At 36.0% G+C, this 19,782-nt stretch overlaps 1 protein-coding gene across 2 annotated transcripts in view; it reads left to right on the top strand.

The window, feature by feature from the left end:
• Positions 1-15,580: 15,580 nt before the first annotated feature.
• The window catches only part of pug (pug C-1-tetrahydrofolate synthase, cytoplasmic), a 53,714-nt gene continuing 49,512 nt past the window's right edge, over positions 15,581-19,782 (top strand). Inside the window, exons 1-3 of one of the 2 annotated variants that reach the window (XM_074138833.1) lie at positions 15,581-15,720; positions 15,992-16,054; positions 18,011-18,146. In XM_074138833.1, coding sequence (XP_073994934.1) covers positions 16,005-16,054; positions 18,011-18,146 — 186 coding nt within the window. In that variant the 5' untranslated portion in view covers positions 15,581-15,720; positions 15,992-16,004. Of the gene's footprint in view, positions 15,721-15,991; positions 16,055-17,947; positions 18,147-19,782 lie in introns of both variants that reach the window. The other variant, XM_074138832.1, reaches the window with a different exon arrangement.

Genomic DNA, 19,782 nt, shown 5'->3' with positions numbered 1-19,782 from the left:
TTATGGATGAATCGGCGGTAATATCCCGCCAACCCAAGGAAGCTCTTGACTTTCTTCCCGGAGGTAGGTATAGCAAAAGCTTGGATCGCTTCCTGTTTAGTCGGATCAGGCCTCACTCCGTCCGCTGACACGATATGACCGAGGTAACGGACCTGTGACTGGGCGAATCGACACGGCCAGATTCACTTTCAGTCCTGCGGCCTCTAGACGCTGCAGGACATGGCCTAGTCGTTCACAGTGCTCTTCTATATCCGTACCATAGACAATTACGTCGTCAAGATAGACCATGCATTCTTCCCCTTTCAAATTCATCAGAAGCTGGTCCATCATTCTCTGAAAAGTGGCTGGAGCATTCACTAGTCCAAACGCCATCCTGCGGTACTCAAAGTGACCCCCCACCGTGGTGAACGCTGTTTTCTCACAATCCTCCTCTCGGATGGGTATCTGATGATACCCACTCGCGAGGTCGAGCGTCGAAAAGTACTGGCTTCTACCCAGGCTCTCAAGGGTTTCAGTGATTAGGGGTAAGGGATATGCGTCTGTCTTCGTCACTCCATTTAGGCCACGAAAATCAGTGCAGAATCTATATTGGCACTGGCCCTTATCGCACTTTTTCGGCACCAATACTACTGGGGCAGACCACGGGCTCGTGGACGGGGCGATAACCCCCTTCTTTAGCATATCTTGCACGTGCTCTCGAACGATACTTCGCTGATGATAGGGGACTTTGTAGGGTCGTTTAGTAATCGGCCCTTCCTCGGTGGTGTTGATTACGTGGTGAAGTGGGAGTTTACATCCTTGCACGCCAGGTTCTCCAAAAACTCCGGAGTACCGCTCCAGAATCTCCGAGACCATCTTTCTCTCCTCTGCAGGTAGATGACCTAACATGAGAGCAAAACTCTTCTCTAACTCTGCTGTGTCTCCCTGTTCAGTTTCGCCGATCGAGGCTACCAATAGCGGACTATCCAACGGCAGGATTTCCTCAACGAAGGCAAGCAACTGCCCTTTCTGGACCCTAATATCTTCCCCCGTGACATTAACGATCTTCACGCCCACTTGTCTGCCTACCACACAGTTAACGCTTCTCGCGACTATCAACCCACCTTGGGTTTGCGGTGCCGGTTCTAACAGCCATTCACCTTCTGCAGGTACTGTTAGTTTCCCTTCCACGATTTGTTCACAAAAGGGTGGTATCGTGATACCCCCCCACGGCTCGTACCGCCTTTTCAGGTGGCTCACATCGAAGGAATCCAGTCCCAATACCGCTTCGTAAAGCTCGTGGATTTGAATTCGTTCCGGCTACCTGCTTTTCTTCCACCGTAACAGTCCCTCTGTTCGCATCCAGGATTAATCCCAATTTGGACATCAGGTCCCATCACAATATCCCGTCTCCTCGGGTCGTTAACGCCGCGATAGCAAACGTATGCTCCACCCGAACCTTTCCTACTCGACATGGCAGTATCTGCTCTCCTAGAATCGGGATCTGGGCTCCCATCACTCCGGTTGCCAGAATTGGGGAATTTGCTACCTCATACCCGGGAACCTTTTCTTTCAGTATGGAAATCTCAGAACCGCTATCTAATATTAACCGTAGGTTCTGCTTTCCCACTACAAGATCTAGCATGAGACCGCGAGAGGAGGAGGATGTTATGTGTGGTACTACACTGGGCGCCCCTACGCTCGATAGGCTCTGAGTGGCGGGGCTTCCACCTGGCCTTCGGCGTTTGGGACGACCTCTTCTTTCGTAACGGGAACCCCTCCTTTGGATAGAGTAGCCCTCCGAGAACATTCCCTTGCGAAATGTCCCACCTTCCCAAAAACAAAGCATATGGTCCCCTGGCTTCGCTCCGGTCGCCGGTTCCTAGTTGTTCGAGCGGCTGGTCCTGCTGGTTTCAGCGATTGGCAATCCCTGGCAAGGTGGCCCTTCTGACTTCATTTAAAGCAAGGCCCGAGCGTCCGCTGAATGGCCAAGCACTCAGGCGACTCTTCCTGCACGGCCCAAACATCTCGCGTATTCCTAGGCTTTGCCTGAGCCTGTTCGACTCTCGCCGCCCGCGTAACCGCCTCTTGGAAAGACGCTGGAGGCACATACCGCAGCTGTCGGCCCGCTTCTCCTCTTAACCCCTTTATAAACGCGGCCACCAATATTCGGTCTATTTGCCCTCTAGCCCAAGTACTTTCCTCTTTCGATGCCCCTGGTTTCAACGTTCTCTCTCCCAGCCGGCGGCAACGGTCCGCGAACTCCTGTACATTCTCTCCGACTTGTTGCTCCACCTCGTTTAGCGCCAGCAACTGTTCTTCGGGAGTAACCGTACCAGCAAACCGATTTTTAAGAATAGCCTCAAGGTCACCAAACGTCGCATTGGGTTGCAGTAGTTCTGGATAACTGGATATGCAGTTGGCCGCGGCCCCAATCAATTTCAAACGGCATACCATCAACCGTTCGGCATCCGTCCATCCTCCATTATTCGCTACTTTCGAAAACCCCAATAGGAAATATTCCACTGGTTCTTGCTCACCCCCACCCCAAGGTCTAATAAGGGTTTGAAGAGATAGGTCTTTTCGTGGGAGGGCCCTCGGTTCGGAAGTAGAGAATTCCCTTAATTGCCTGTGCTCTACTTTAACTCTCTCTAATTCTTCTTTTACCTGTTTCAGGTCGGCCATTATAACCTACGTAAATATTAGCAGCACGTTCAAGAGCTCGACGAGCTGTTTGAAACGATACCTCACACTTATATCTTATAACTGAAACAAAGTGTTCGAGATATTTTTTTTTTTTTTTTGATGACGTATCTGGGAAACAATGGAAACTCGAAAAAAATTTTAATCACCGATAATGGTTAGTACTTTACTTTCTGAGTTCGAAAAAAACGTCAAAATCGCTGAGCGACCAAGCGTTCGCGAGATATCGGCCGAGCGCCTTTTCGCTGGGATAGTGTACTAGGCGCGTCCCCACCACTGTGACCGCGCACACCTGACACCAGTTGTAATCCCAGCGAGTCGCTGCCTCCGCTGTCTCTCGTTCGCAGCGCTGCTGCGCTCCTTGAGATGCTCTCGAACACACGCACGCTCCAATCTACACCCACACACGCACACTCCAACCTGTAAACACTCACGCACACACCAAACTACACACACACTCTAGAGAAGGGAATAATAATAAGGAACAGTTAATTGGTTAACAGAACAAAACTATTAAACAAATTAAAAGGCAAACTGAAAACAACATAAAAGAACTCTTCTACCAAATAGTACGGATATATATTATATACAATGCGCTTAATCGCTACTATGATATTGATAAGTCTTATAACTTATAACACACACAGAGTTAACACCGCTACACCAGGCCGTGTGAGTAAGGGACTATTACACCGACACACAAGCACACCTAAATTTTACGTTAGCTTCTTGGCTTGCGTCTGTCAATCGGTCTGCGCTAGGCTGTGGCTACCCACTCTCTGCCTAGTCCCTTACACACCGGCCACCCCCCCCCCCTCACTACCGCTCTTAACACAGAACCTCTGTTTAATTCTTTTTCACCTTTAACCCCACGTTACGAGTACTTCGCTATTTGTTATTTACCCCTTTACAGGTCGGAAGCTCATACTTTACTATAAACATTTTTCTAACCAATAAACAGTAGTTATACGCGGGATTCGAACTGGAGATCTCCCACTTACAAAGCCACCCTCTTGACCACTAGACCAACACTCGTCCCTAATTCCCTCTCTATTCGTAATCGTTCTTGGTCAAGGGCCTCTAATTCCCGGTTCGCTCGATGAAGTTCCTGCACCACTTTCTTGCCTCCGTTAATGGCATGATTCACCAATAGGAGCCCCACTTCTGATGCTTGAATTGTGGCCGCCCGCTGGAACGGGTGATCGGGTTAAGGGAGAATTTTGCTCGCTTAGTAAGAAGGAGCGAACATTAATAACTTAGCCACGCCACAGCTTATGACATTATAGAAAACAAAATTAAGCATAAAGTATAGAGTAAATAATATTAGAACGCATCATCAGGGTACATATACAACTGAGGGTAAATTAAATAATTAAGCATGCTTTACAATAACTGGTTCGATCTGTTATCACTACTAGATGAATTAATTCAATACTGTTGTTTGACTATATCTAATATTAATGCAACCAGTTCCACCTCAATTCGTACTTCTGCTTATTATGCCAACTATTAGAAAAATAGTACATATTTCTATCTCCATTCGATAGTACTCTCGATTACAACTATATGCGTAACAGCACTATTTTAATATTCTGGACAACAGGAATCATATAAAATTACAAGTAAGTAAATGTTGGTTACTCAAACTCTCTGCCTCCCCTCCTATCTACAACTATCAGCGAGAAGGAACATACATTAATTATGGTCAACCAGAAAGTTGCAGTAATAGAACTTACATACAAGTAAAAATGAGAGGTGCATCACTACTATTTAACTAACTAGCTATTTAACTCTTTATGGAGAGCCAATTCGCTATTTGGCTGCCTCTCTTACTCACTAGCTCCTTGTCGCTGATAATTGCAACTCAGCATTCTGGCTTACCACGGCTATGATACAATCATATCGTTAAATTTAATTTAAATTACAGCGAATATTCCCTTACATTATTAAACATCTCTCTCTTAAAAAAAGCTCCGGGCTCTAGTCTCATAACCGCAAAAATTCTCTGCCTCTGCCCAGAAAAGCAATAAATAAAAAAGCCATTTATTGAGTTATACCCAAACGCAATAATTTAATATACAATTAACAAACAATAAATTAATTGGCTCAAATCGGCCGACTGGGCTGATGAGGCCTCTTCTTGAAAAAGATATATACAATGACGGATAAAAAGTTTAAAAGGTAAATTACTCAAAGAACATCATCTTCTGTGGAAGCAGAACAGTAAGTTGAAACATAAATGAGCATTTTTTAAATATCTGCATCTTACAAAGTAATAAATAAGGACAGAATTAAAGACATACGAAGTTAATACTTTTTAAATAACAAAATTAGGCGGAAAAAAGTGTTTAATTTTATATTTTTTTATTATTATCTTAGTGTTTGATAGTTAGTAGGACCTCCTTTGCTTTTTATTACTGCTTGTAGTCTTTTTGGTATACTAATTTCTAGTATATTGTAAAGTTTTTGTCCTCTTACTAAAAACTTTAACAACACAACTAATGACTGCCACTAGTTAATTTAATTTATGTGGGTTTGATAAATAATAAAACTCGCTAAACTTATAAGTAGTCTGATTTATGGACACATTAACATTTACTAGCAACTAACGCTATTCATTACAATTACCATTTACAACAGTTTACTGTTACTCACTACGTAACGCCACAAAACTGTTCCACGACTGACCACTGGTCCGCACTGCACCGAATTGCGCTAGACTCAACAGCACTAACCAAGCTCTACTCACTAACTGGCTAACTCTGAAGCACTCCGCAACACTGACTCTCTCGAATTGTCACTTCCAAACTGACTCTCAAAGACTGACTCCAGCTGTGTCTACCTCCCTTTAACTGCGACTGCCCCACTCCAACGCCGTCTGTCTCACTCTTAACTCCATCTGTCTCACTCCCACCTGCCACTCACTGGCTGGGGAAAACACATACTGCCACCACCCCAACAGGGGCCGCTCCCTTAGCTTGCTTTCACACAAGAGTGGACCGTTACAGGCTACGGCCACTAAACTCCCTGAACAATCTAGCCCTTTCTTCTCCGGCTCAGGTAAAGTCTGGCCTTTTGTTTATACAGTGGTGAACCGTTATAGACTTTGGTCACCCAATTCACAGAACAATCTAGGCCTTTCTTCTCTCCCCAAGTCAACTTCGTTACAATATGTATACAGGGTGATCCATTTACAACGCACCAATCGCTAATAACTTTTTAGGAAAGCGGAATTTCGAAAAAACCCATGAAGTAAACTATATGTTTTTTTGGTTTAGTTTTCAAATTTTCTACCCTCGATACTGTATCTTCATTTTTTGCGGAGTTACGGTCAAAAACCTGATTGGGGTTTCATAAGGACCACTGGATTTGACAATGATTATGAAAACTACATAAAAAAATGTGAAAAATGACGTTAACCCCGTTTCCATATCTCTAATATTTGTCGAGAGATTTATGATCAAAGTTACAATTTTATTTATTAGTGATCGGTTTTCAATATTAATTTCCACCAGAAATACACGTTTTGGGAGGTCCTCTAACTGCAAAAAATGTTATTTTTGACGCAAAGAACTATAATAATAATTGAAGATTTTAAAGAATGTAATGGCTGTGGGTGAATCAGGATAAATTCGTTTTATCGTCAAATAAAAGTAACCATCACATCATTTTAATGTACCCCGTACGCAAGCCTTCTTGACCTATGATTACGGTAAGAATATCTTGCCAGGGAGGAGTGGGTGTTGATCTAGTGGTCGTGAGCGTGTTTTGTAAGTGGGAGATCTCCAGTTCGAATCCCGCGGGTGCAGTCCTTCACAATACTTAATACATCATAACACTTTTTTAAATAAAATGTAGTCATATATGGGATTCGAACTGGGGACCTCCCACTTACAAAGCCACGCTCTTGATCACTAGACCAACACCCTGGCAAAATATTCTTACCCTAATTACAGGTCAAGAAGGGTTGCGTACGGGGTACATTAAAATGATATGATGGTTACTTTTAATTGATGATAAAACAAATTTATCCTGATTCTCCCGTAACCATTACATTACTCTACATTCTTTAAAATCTTCAATTATTATTATTTTCGTTCTTTGCGTCGCAAATAACATTTTTGCAGACAGAGGCCCTCCCAAAACGTGTATTTCTGGTGGAAAACTAATATCGAAAACCGTTCACGAATAGATCAAGTTGTAACTTTGATCTTAAATATCTCAACTAATATTAAGGATATGGAAACGGGGTTGACGTCATTTTTCACAGTTATTAAAACTGTCCGGTAGGACAGTTGTATAAGGGTTGATCGTCAAAAACTGCACGAAAAAGCGTAACGTTGAAAAACACCCAACTTTGACATTTTTTTTCTCTTTTTCTATTAAAGATAAAATTCCCAAATTTTCTTTATAATATAGGGCAAATCCTCCTTTATATCAGTAATTTTTCCCTAATTACATAGATCTGATAGATTTCTAGAAAAAAGTTAGCAAAAACTGGAAAAAACAACATTTTCAGAAAATGTTCTTGTTCTTGTTGTTCTACTTGTTACCTTTTTTGTAAACAACGTAGCGCCTAAACGCGCGAACCGATTTTCATGAATGAGGTGTCATTCGATTCGGAATTTTATGTAGATGTGCCTTTTGGGGGTCTCGACGCTGTACATCGAATGGGGGAGGAGTTAACCCCCTTTATGTAAAGCCCCCTCCAAAATTATGATTACTAATTACTCTGTAAATCCTTAACAAAAACTTACAGTTTAAAATGTTAAGTATAAGGGTTGATTAAACGCCAAAAGGTACACAAATCAGCGAGTACCCAACATTTCATTAATACTTCATTAATAGTTAAGTAATTCTACTGCATTAATTTTCATTAATAAGTTATTTTTTAGAATTTATTAGATGTCACAGACCCTTATGCTGGCCATTTTCGTCTACAAAATATATGTTCAAGTAGCACTGTAGATTGACTGTAATATCTAGTTATTTATAATAATGAAACTACTAATTACAGGTTAAAAAGAAAAACGTTACAAAAAATAAAAAAAAGTATGAGGCTAAAAAATTCAAAAACTTTTTTAAAAAATGCTTACACCAACATACATCAATGATTTTGTTTATTTTATTTATTTATTTGTATTTTTAAATAAAAATCGTCGGTTTAAGTTCATTCTTCGATTAAAGCAATTGTTATTTTATGAAGTAGTCAAACGTTTATAATAATACATAATAATTATCTGGCTTTATCGCAAATAGTAATATAGTTTTCTTCAAGTACACTCTCAATGTAGCTGTTCTTCTCACAATGTTGTATATATGTAATATAAAGTAAATAAGATATGCATATTTTTAGGGCAGCTAATTATTCCAGTATTTTCCTATAAGTAAAATTAGGGGGACTAAATTAAATTACAATTGAGAAATGAATAATTGTTGTTGAATAATCTACTTGTTATTAACTGTGTGTTATTTGTGCTCACGAATATTTCGGTAAGACGAATTCTAGACAGTAGCCTACTCTAACTTTGTCTTTTTCTACTTTAACATGCATGTACATATTTATGTGATTTATCATAATTATAACAAAAAAATATTATAAATGAAGTGGCCAGCATAAGGGTCTGTGACATCTAATAAATTCTAAAAAATAACTTATTAATGAAAATTAATGCAGTAGAATTACTTAACTATTAATGAAGTATTAATGAAATGTTGGGTACTCGCTGATTTGTGTACCTTTTGGCGTTTAATCAACCCTTATACTTAACATTTTAAACTGTAAGTTTTTGTTAAGGAGATTTTTGTACCTTTTGGATAGATTTTCCTTTTTGTTTATTTTACAAAGTTACATATCTTCTTTACAGATTTATTTAAAATTTGGAATAAACAATTCTATCATTATAATCTAATAAGGTGTTAAGTCGGAACCGTAACTACCAATGGAGAGATCTTTTTAAAGAATGATTATAGTTGCGTTCCCCCAAACCATCCTCAATAACAATTTTTTTGTAAAAGCGTTTTGAATAACATAGGAAGGTATTTGTACGTAAATAGCAAAATTAAACTGCGATTTCAGTACTTCCTTTTAAGAGGAGTAAGAAAAATAAACTGCGATTGCAGTACTTCTAGGCAAAGAGGCAAAGATGTTTTAATCGAACAACAATTTAATGATTTAAATCGGTTCACTCATTGATAATTTTAACGATTGCAGTACTTCCTCTTAGTAGGTGCAAGAGCATCAGCAACGTAGAGGAGCTTTAACCACTTATTCGAGCTGAATTTTATCAAAATCGGACTAAGCGTTATAGAAATATTGGTAATAATAGTTTTAGAAAGGGCCTTATTTGGGTGGGGCAAACTCCCCTCCTTATGAGGCACGGCGTCGAGACTTTTAAAGTGCAAATCTGTACAAAATTTCGATTCGAATGACCCTTCATTCATGCAAATCGGTTCACGTGTCGATAATTTGCAACGATTGCTATACTTCCCCTTAACAATGTAAGAGCAGATCGTCGCTTTAATGTTACGTAGGGGAGCCCTAACTCTATCATTCTACCAAATTTTATGAAAATCGGGCCAAGATTTACAGAGTAATTAGTAATAATAATTTTGGAGGGGGCCTTACATACATAGGGCTAACTCCTCTCCCATTATGTATAGCGTCAAGACTCCCAAAAGGCACATCTACATAAAATTCCGAATCGAATGACACCTCATTCATGAAAATCGGTTCACGCGTTTAGGCGCTACGTTGTTTACAAAAAAGGTAACAAGAAGAAGAAGAAGAAGAAGAAGAAGAAGAACAACAACAAGAACAAGAACATTTTTTGAAAAAGCCGTTTTTGCTCATTTTTGGCAACTTTTTTCTCGAAACCTATTAGATCTGGGTTGTTGCAAAAAAATTACAGTTATAAAGGAGGGTTTGCCCTATAATTTAAAGAAAATTTGGGAATTTTATCTTTTATAGAAAAAGAGAAAAAATTTGTCAAAGTTGGGTGTTTTTCAACGTTACGCTTTTTCGTGCAGTTTTTGATGATCAACCCTTATACAACTGTCCTACCGGACAGTTTTAATCATGGCCCGATTTTGATAAAATTTGGTAGGATGATAGAGTTAGGGCTCCCCTACGTAACATTAAAGCGGCGATCAGCTCTTACACTTGTTAAGGGAAAGTATAGCAATCGTTTCAAATTATCGAAACGTGAACCGATTTTCATGAATGTAGTGTCATTCGAATCGAAATATTGTACAGATTTGCACTTTAAAAGCCTCGACGCTGTGCCTCATAAGGAGGGGAGTTTGCCCCACCCCAAGTAAGGCCCTTTCTAAAACTATTACTACCAATATTTCTATAACGCTTAGTCCGATTTTGATAAAATTCAGCTCAAATAAGTGGTTAAAGCTCCTCTACGTGGCTGTGAAGTGCTATCATGCTCTTGCACCTACTAAGAGGAAGTACTGCAATCGTTTAAGTTATCAATGAGTGAACCGATTTAAATCAATGAATTGCCGTTCGATTAAAGTAATCTTTGCCTCTTTGCCTAGAAGTACTGCAATCGCAGTTTATTTTTCTTACTCCTCTTAAAAGGAAGTACTGAAATCGTAGTTTAATTTTGCTATTTATGTACAAATACCTTCCTATGTTATTCAAAACGCTTTTTCAAAAAAAATTGTTATTGAGGATGGTTTGGGGGACCGCAACTACAATCATTCTTTAAAAAGATCTCTCCAGTGGTAGTTATGGTTCCGACTTAATACCTTATCAGGTTATAATGATAGAATGGCATATTCCAAATTTTAAAAAATCTGTAAAGCAGATATGTAACTTTGCAAAATAGACAAAAAGGAAAATCTATCCAAAAGGCACAAAAATCTCCTTAACAAAAACTTACAGTTTAAAATGTTAAGTATAAGGGTTGATTAAACCAAAAGGTACACAAATCAGCTAGTACCCAACATTTCATTAATTCTTCATTAATATTTAAGTAATTTTACTGCATTAATATTCATTAACATTTTTTAGAATTTATTAGATGTCACAGACCCTTATGCTGGCCACTTCATTTATAATATTTTTTTGTTATAATTATGATAAATCACATATAACATACGTACATGCATGTTAAAGTAGAAAAAGACAAAGTCGGCTACTGTCTTGAATTCGTCTTACCGAAATATTCGTGAGCACAAATAACACACAGTTTTAACAAGTAGATTATTCAACAATTATTGATTTCTCAATTGTAATTTAATTTAGTCCCCCTAATTTTACTTATAGTAAAATACTGGAATAATTAGCTGTCCTAAAAATATGCATATTTTATTTATTTTATATTACATATATACAACATTGTGGGATGAATACCTAGATTGAGAATGTAATTGAAGAAAACTATATTATTTGCGATAAAGCCAGATAATTATTACCTATTATTATAAACGTTTGACTACTACATAAAATAACAATTACTTTAATCGAAGAATGAACTTAAACCGACGATTTATATTTAAAAATAAAAATAAATAAATAAAATAACCTGTAATTAACAGTTTGATTATTATAAATAACCAGATATTACAGTCAATCTGCAGTGCTACTTGAACATATATTTTGTAGACGAAAATGGCCAGCATAAGGGTCTGTGACATGTAATAAATTCTAAAAAATATTAATGAATATTAATGCAGTAAAATTACTTAAATATTAATGAAGAATTAATGAAATGTTGGGTACTAGCTGATTAGTGTACCTTTTGGCGTTTAATCAACCCTTATACTTAACATTTTAAACTGTAAGTTTTTGTTAAGGATTTATGTAGTTTTCATAATCATTGTCAAAACTAGTTGTCCTCATAACGCCTTTGTCGCGGGATGAGAAAAAAAAAAAATACCAACTCATAGAGCTAACTATTCTTTACAAATCGGTTAAAATTTCAATTAAATCCGAAAGGAAGAAAAAGAGATATAAACGTTTGAATTTGGAACGAATTTCAAAACTGAGATCGAAAACATTGAAAATTTAAACTTCTATATCTAATTTACTATTACAGGTAGAAAAAATGCAATTCATATCAGCAATAAAGAATACTTTTCTCTAGGTTTAGGTGAAGAATACATTGAAACATGATAAATACGAAAAGGGATGTAAGAGTTTGAAATATTGAACTTACTCGAAAGCCTACAAAATTTAACCTTCCAGATCACAATAACTATTGAGACTAGAACAATATTATTAATACCATTTATAGAGCTAACTATTCGCTAAAATTCGGTTAAGATATCATTAAAATCGGAAAAGAAGGATAAGAGATATAAACGTTGGAATTTAGAACAAATTTCAAAACTGAGATTGAAAAATTAAAAATAAGTAAAATTTACCAAGTTTGAAGAGAATTTTGCACTTTGTGTCACCTGACGTCTGGGATTTTATGTTTTTCGTTTTCAGCACATGGAAATTATATGATAATCAAACCAGTTTTTAGTCGCAGACCTTAGTTATTTTTTTACTATTCTTTCTTCCTTCTGGATTATTGAATCAGTCAACAATATCATTCCTTGACCTTGTAGTAGAGTTTCCAATTCATTTTTTAAGCAATAACATCTTTTAGAAGAATGTAACAGTCTGATGCTGCATCTGTAATCGGTGCTAAGACCTTAGCTACCACCTTGCGAGAGAGTAAGTACTTTCAGGTAATACTTGAATGATTTCTCTATTTCCTCTTTTTTGTGCACTCAGATTCTATCTAGTGTTTGTGCGCTTGATTTCAGTCATTATTTTACTGAATGATCCTTACAGACTTGTGACAGTTAGTAACAGCAGTTTACTTTCAAAAGTGAATCTTCATGGAGAAAGGGCAAGTACTTGCCTATTCTCACACGTTGGGACTAGCATACATACTGATTTGGAGCAGCAACTCTTAGCACATTGTTACTTTAGGCCACACTCAAGTTTAACCGAATTCACCACTAACATCTGATGTGAGTAGAGTTACAGAAATATGAGTTACAGTTACTGAATTTGCATATTATTTATTTGTCCATAGGCGAAGAGTTCGTTACTACCAAGACATTTTTTAAAAGAGGTAAAATAAATTAACTCTTTCAAATCCAAAGAAAGGAGATCATGATATAACATCCAGTACCATTAATTCTACAAGTCTTTAAGGAACGTAATGAACGTAAAGATCTGAGTGTTATGTCAAGACAACCTGGTTGCTGATAAACGACTTCATTAGTCGAATTAATTGGCTCCAGTGGTGCCAAAAATGGAGCCACTTTATCTCTAGTGACAAGTCACATATTTTACTGTCTAATTGATAAAAGATTGATGGTGAGAAGCTACCAGTGAAAGAGTCCATATAGATATTGTTGCTTGGGGTCATTAGCATTTTCATTTTCAGTGCTCTGCCAGCCTACATATTGAACAACTAGATCTAGAAGCAACAGATAAGTTTGAGAGCTTCCTCCCCTGAATTGAAAATAAATTATTATCTCTTTAACAAAAATTTACAGTTTAAAATTTTAAGTATAAGGGTTGATTAAACGCCAAAAGGTACACAAATCAGCAAGCACCCAACATTTCATTAATTCTTCATTAATATTTAAGTAATTTTACTGCATTAATATTCATTAATATTTTTTAGAACTTATTAGATGTCACAGATCCTTATGCTGGCCATTTTCGTCTACAAAGTATGTTTATGTTCAAGTAGCACTGTAGATTGACTGTAATATCTAGTTATTTATAATAATCAAACTGTTAAATACAGGTTAAAAAGAAAAACGTTATAAAAAATAAAAAAAAATTATGAGGCTAAAAAATTCAAAATCTTTTTTAAAAAATGCTTACACCAACATACATCATTGATTTTGTTTATTTTATTTATTTATTTTTATTTTTAAATAAAAATCGTTGGTTCAAGTTCATTCTTCGATTAAAGTAATTGTTATTTTATGTAGTTGTCAAACGTTTATAATAATAGGTAATAATTATCTGGCTTTATCGCAAATAATATAGTTTTCTTCAATTACATTCTCAATCTAGGTATTCATCCCACAATGTTGTATATATGTAATATAAAATAAATAAGATATGCATATTTTTAGGACAGCTAATTATTCCAGTATTTTACTATAAGTAAAATTAGGGAGACTAAATTAAATTACAATTGAGAAATCAATAATTGTTGAATAATCTATTTGTTATAACTGTGTTATTTGTGCTCATGTATATTTCGGTAAGACGAATTCAAGACAGTAGACTACTCTAACTTTGTCTTTTTCTACTTTAACATGAATGTACGTATATGTGATTTATCATAAATATAACAAAAAAATATTATAAATGAAGTGGCCAGCATAAGGGTCTGTGACTAATAAATTCTAAAAAATATTAATGAATATTAATGCAGTAAAATTACTTAAATATTAATGAAGAATTAATGAAATGTTGGGTGCTTGCTGATTTGTGTACCTTTTGGCGTTTAATCAACCCTTATACTAAACATTTAAACTGTAAGTTTTTGTTAAGAAGATTTTTGTTCCTTTTGGATAGATTTTCCTTTTTGTCTATTTTGCAAAGTTACATATCTGCTTTACAGATTTTTTTAAATTTGGAATAAGCAATTCTATCATTATAACCTGATAAGGTGTTAAGTCGGAACCGTAACTACCACTGGAGAGATCTTTTTAAAAAATGATTATAGTTGCGGTCCCCCAAACCATCCTCAATAACAATTTTTTTTGAAAAAGCGTTTTGAATAACATAGGAAGGTATTTTTACGTAAATAGCAAAATTAAACTGCGATTTCAGTACTTCCTTTTAAGAGAAGTAAGAAAAATAAACTGCGATTGCAGTACTTCTAGGCAAAGAGGCAAAGATTTTTTTAATCGAACGACAATTCATTGATTTAAATCGGTTCACTCATTGATAGCTTAATCGATTGCAGTACTTCCTCTTAGTAGGTGCAAGAGCGTGTTAGCACTTCACAGCCACGTAGAGGAGCTTTAACCACTTATTTGAGCTGAATTTTATCAAAATCGGACTAAGCGTTATAGAAATATTGGTAATAATAGTTTTAGAAAGGGCCTTATTTGGGTGGGGCAAACTCCCCTCCTGATGAGGCATAGCTTCGAGACTTTTAAAGGGCAAATCTGTACAAAATTTCGATTCGAATGACACTTCATGAAAATCGGTTCACGTGTCGATAATTTGAAACGATTGCTAGACTTTTCCTTAACAAGTGTAAGAGCAGATCGTCGCCTTATTGTTACGTAGGGGAGCCCTAACTCTATCATTCTACCAAATTTTATGAAAATCGGGCCAAGATTTACAGAGTAATTAGTAATAATAATTTTGGAGGGGGCCTTACATACATAGGGCTAACTCCTCTCCCATTATGTATAGCGTCAAGACTCCCAAAAGGCACATCTACATAAAATTCCGAATCGAATGACACTTCATTCATGAAAATTGGTTCGCGCGTTTAGGCACTACGTTGTTTACAAAAAAAAGTAACAAGAACAAGAACATTTTCTGAAAATGTCGTTTTTTCCAGTTTTTGCTAACTTTTTCCTAGAAATCTATTAGATCTATGTTATTAGGAACAAATTACTTTTATAAAGGAGGATTTGCCCTATATTTTAAAGAAAATTTGGGAATTTCATCTTTTATAGAAAATGCCAAAGTTGGGTGTTTTTGAACGTTACGCTTTTTCGTGCAGTTTTTGACGATCAACCCTTATACAACTGTCCTACCTGACAGTTTTAATTTTTTTTTTAAATATGATAGTATGAAATATTTCAGCCTTACAGAATAATTTTGATTACATTTTAAAACTAAAAAGTGAATTAAAATCAATTTAACGAGTTAGTTCGATAAACTATATCGATACTCTTTTAATATGTATAAGAGAGCCAATTTTTTTCTTGTTCAACTTGGCTCTCCTGTTGCTTTAAAATTTTTAATTACCTAACTGGTTTATGAAACAAAAAAAAGTAAGAATAGTGCTTGATTTTTAATTTGTCCATTTCAAGGTTTGTAGTCTTAACTATAATTTTTATAATTTCTTATTGAATTAAGGTATTCGAATAATCTTTTTTCCAATTATTTCATTGACATGTTTGTTCTCAGTTATCAGTAAATTAATAAAATGGTCTTGGCCTTAACATTTTGAACTTTTAGATATCGGTGTTTTGATAATGGGTGATTAGTTTTTATCGCATACTTTTAAGTTTATAAGGAACATTGACAAATTTATATTGAAATAAACCAGTGGTTTGAATATTATTGGGAGATTTGTTTCAGTGAATTTTACAAGATGAGCAGAGAGGAATTTGGACAAATACTGTCTGGCACTCAGATTGCTAAGTAAATTATTATTATATTTATGATATTCAGTTTTAATTTTGAATGTAAAGTAAAATTTTAACCATTTTAGTAAACAATGTTCTTTTTGCGTTTAATAGCGCATTAATTTCTTTAAATAGTAGACATTTACTTAAGAAATCACTTATGATTGGATGTCTATTTTATAAATACGAATATCTTTTTTTGTTATTAAGTTTCTCAGTACTGAATTATTTCCGAACTTGGTTGGATTAGCTATGCAGTAAATAAGATTTCACTACATATTTGAATGTATTCTATAATTGCAAGAGATTTGCACTAGTTTAGAATTTCAATTTGAGGCGTTACTCTCCCAAAAGAAAGTTGCATCTCTTGCATATGTTTCTCAATTTTTAGAACTATAATTTTCCATTTAGTAAATTATATTGAAAATTGTACGGTTGACAAGTGTCTTCTAATGAAGTTAATAATGTAACAATTGAAATTTTTTCAATTAAATTAAAGTTTAAAACAAAAATCGTCTCCTCCTCCTAATTGGCGCTACAACTCGCTTGCGCAAATCATGTCTTCCTCAATCAAAGTTCGCCAGTTGCCCCTGTACAATGCCGCCACCATCCAGTTTCGGACACCAAGGAGGAGATCTCGCATCCTTAGAAACACCATCATTCCATCGCGATCTCGATCTACCCACTCTACGCGTGCCATATATGTACTTATTTTTTAATTACCTCATATGGTATTTCCTCAGGATTCATTCGGCCTACGTGTCCTGCCGTTCGAAGGTGTCCAAGCTTTATCAAACTCACCACGTCGACAGCCCTGTACAAAGTCCTTAGTTCCGCGTTACTTCTTCTTCTCCATGTTTTGCCATCCAAAATGGTTCCAAAGAATTTTTCTTTCGAAGCTAAGGAGATCAAGCTCGTCATTTCTGGTGGTAACCCAGATAATAATATAATAACCTCCACCCAATTTTTGATACGTATTAAGTACATACCTCACTCTACTGCCAGCCTTTAGATTTCTTGTGCATGTCTTCTTTGTATTGTGCAATAAAATTTCTTATTGTGTAAGCATCGAAAATATCCAAAAATCGCATTGCAATTTCCTTACTCAACGTCCTCCGTTCATCTCTGTTACGCCTTTCTTGTAATGCATGCAAGGTTTACCAGCTCCTATTTTTCCACCTACCGTTTAGTATGCGGCCACCATTGCCGATCACTACATGTCTTAATCGTTTGATCTTTTTACTAATTACACGGTTGTTCTTTTTTTTTTTTTTTTTGATAATACTATTGTTTACATAAACCGCTTGGTTTCACAAGCACCTTCTCCAGAAATTAATTTTAAGTCATTTACAATTGACCCTAACCTGACACTTATCTAGTCTCTAAAGCATAAGTGAGCATATCTGTAACTTGAAATCCTTATTACTTATAATAGAGAGGCCTGGGATGATATAATGAAGAGCTGTTACGGCTTTCTTTGCTTCTAGTTAATTGAAAGCGGTTTTTATGTGGATAGGATGTTGGCCTATATTACCACCCATAGGCAACCTAGATAGGTTGCCTTTATCACGATTTAAGAGTTCTAACCAACTTTCTCTTTTCTTTCTCAGCAATGCTTAAGTTATGGCGAAGTAACTCACCATGTCTTACATGATTTTATATTAAGTACAATGGGTACTCAATTTCCTTGTCATAAGTAGATATTTGCTTTAGTGTGTAATAAATAAGAGATTAAAACGTAACATCGTTCGGGTCACTACCTACTCCATATACACCTACTATCAAGAACCGCTTAATGTGAGCACATTTAATCGAATAATTTAACATGTACATTGAGAATTTATCGCTTAGAAGAAATTAGAATAATTAGCTTGTGCTTCTTAACAGATTTCTATTTTTGTTTCGTCAGAGAGATTCAGACAAAGCTGGCAGCTGATGTAAAAGAGATGTCTGAGAGAGTTCCTGATTTCAGGCCAGGCCTGGCTATCGTCCAGGTCGGAGGAAGAGAAGATTCTAACGTATACATCAGAATGAAACTGAAAGCCGCCACAGAGATTGGTATTGTCGCCAAACATCATAAATTACCTGCTTCCATAACACAAATCGAGGTATTGTTAAACATTCATTTTTATATTGAGGTAGAGGATTACTGTGAAATTTATTCGAAAAAATATTGTTTTGCAGTTTACGTAGTCCGAAAAAGTGTTACAGTAGTAAACGCACCATTATTATTTACGAATTCAATATGCGTCAAATTTGAATTAATACATTTTTATCGTAACATTGTTAATTACAAGGATAGGTGAAAAAACTGTCATCAGATTTTCTTTTTTGCAAAATTATTAGGAGACATCCTAATAAAAAAAAAATAACGAAGATACGAATATTAAAACTGTCCGGTAGGACAGTTGTATAAGGGTTGATCGTTAAAAAGTGCACGAAAAAGCGTAACGTTGAAAAACACCCAACTTTGACAATTTTTTTCTCTTTTTCTGTAAAAGATAAAATTCCCAAATTTTCTTTAAAATAAAGGGCAAACCCTCCTTTATAACTGTAATTTTTTTGCAACAACCTAGATCTAATAGGTTTCGAGAAAAAAGTTGCCGAAAATGAGCAAAAACCGCTTTTTCAAAAAATGTTCTTCTTTTTCTTCTTCTTCTTGTAGTTGTTGTTGTTCTTGTTACCTTTTTTGTAAACAACGTAGCGCCTAAACGTGTGAACCGATTTTCATGAATGAGGTGTCATTCGAATCGGAATTTTATGTAGATGTGCCTTTTGGGGGTCTCGACGCTGTACATCAAATGGGAGAGGAGTTAGCCCCCTTTATGTAAGACCCCCTCCAAAATAATGATAATTACTCTGTAAATCTTGGCCCGATTTTGATAAAATTTGGTAGGAAGATAGGGTTAGGGTTCCCCTACGTAACATTAAAGCGGCGATCAGCTCTTACACTTGTTAAGGGGAAGTATAGCAATCGTTGCAAATTATTGACACGTGAACCTATTTTCATGAATGAAGTGTCATTCGAATCGAATTTTTGTACAGATTTGCACTTTGAAAGTCTTGACGCTGTGCCTTATAAAGAGGGGAGTTCGCCCCACCCAAATAAGGCCTTTTCTAAAACTATTATTACCAATATTTCTATAACCCTTAGTCCGATTTTGATAAAATTTAGCACGAAGAAGCGATTAAAGCTCCTCTCGTGGCTGTGAAGTGCCATCATGCTCTTACTCCTACTAAGAGGAAGTACAACAATCGTTGAAATTATCAATGAGTGAACCGATTTACATCAATGAATTGTCGGTCGATTCAAAATCTTTGTCTCTTTGCCTATTAGGGAGAAGTACTGTATTCGCAGTTTATTTTTCTTACTCCTCTTAAAAGGAAGTACTGAAATTGCAGTTTAATTTTGCTATTTACGAACAAATACCTTACTATTTTATGCAAAACGCTTTTTCAAAAAAATTGTTATTGAAGATGGTTTGGGGACCACAACTATAATCATTCTTTAAAAAGATCTCTCCAGTGGTAGTTACGGTTCCGACTTAACACCTTATCAGATTATAATGACAGTATTGCTTATTCCAAATTTTAAAAAAATCTGTAAACCATTAATGTAACTTTACAAAATAGATAAAAAGGAAAATCTATCCAAAAGGTACAAAAATCTCCTTAACAAAAACATACAGTTTAAAATGTTAAGTATAAGGGTTGATTAAACGCCAAAAGGTACACAAATCAGCA

The sequence above is a fragment of the Rhodnius prolixus genome, unplaced genomic scaffold (genome assembly GCF_049639745.1).
Source record: "Rhodnius prolixus isolate KJV_2025 unplaced genomic scaffold, Rpr scaffold_11, whole genome shotgun sequence".
In the NCBI taxonomy this organism is placed as follows: Eukaryota; Metazoa; Arthropoda; class Insecta; order Hemiptera; family Reduviidae; genus Rhodnius; species Rhodnius prolixus.
This window is presented reverse-complemented; position numbering and strand designations above follow the sequence as displayed.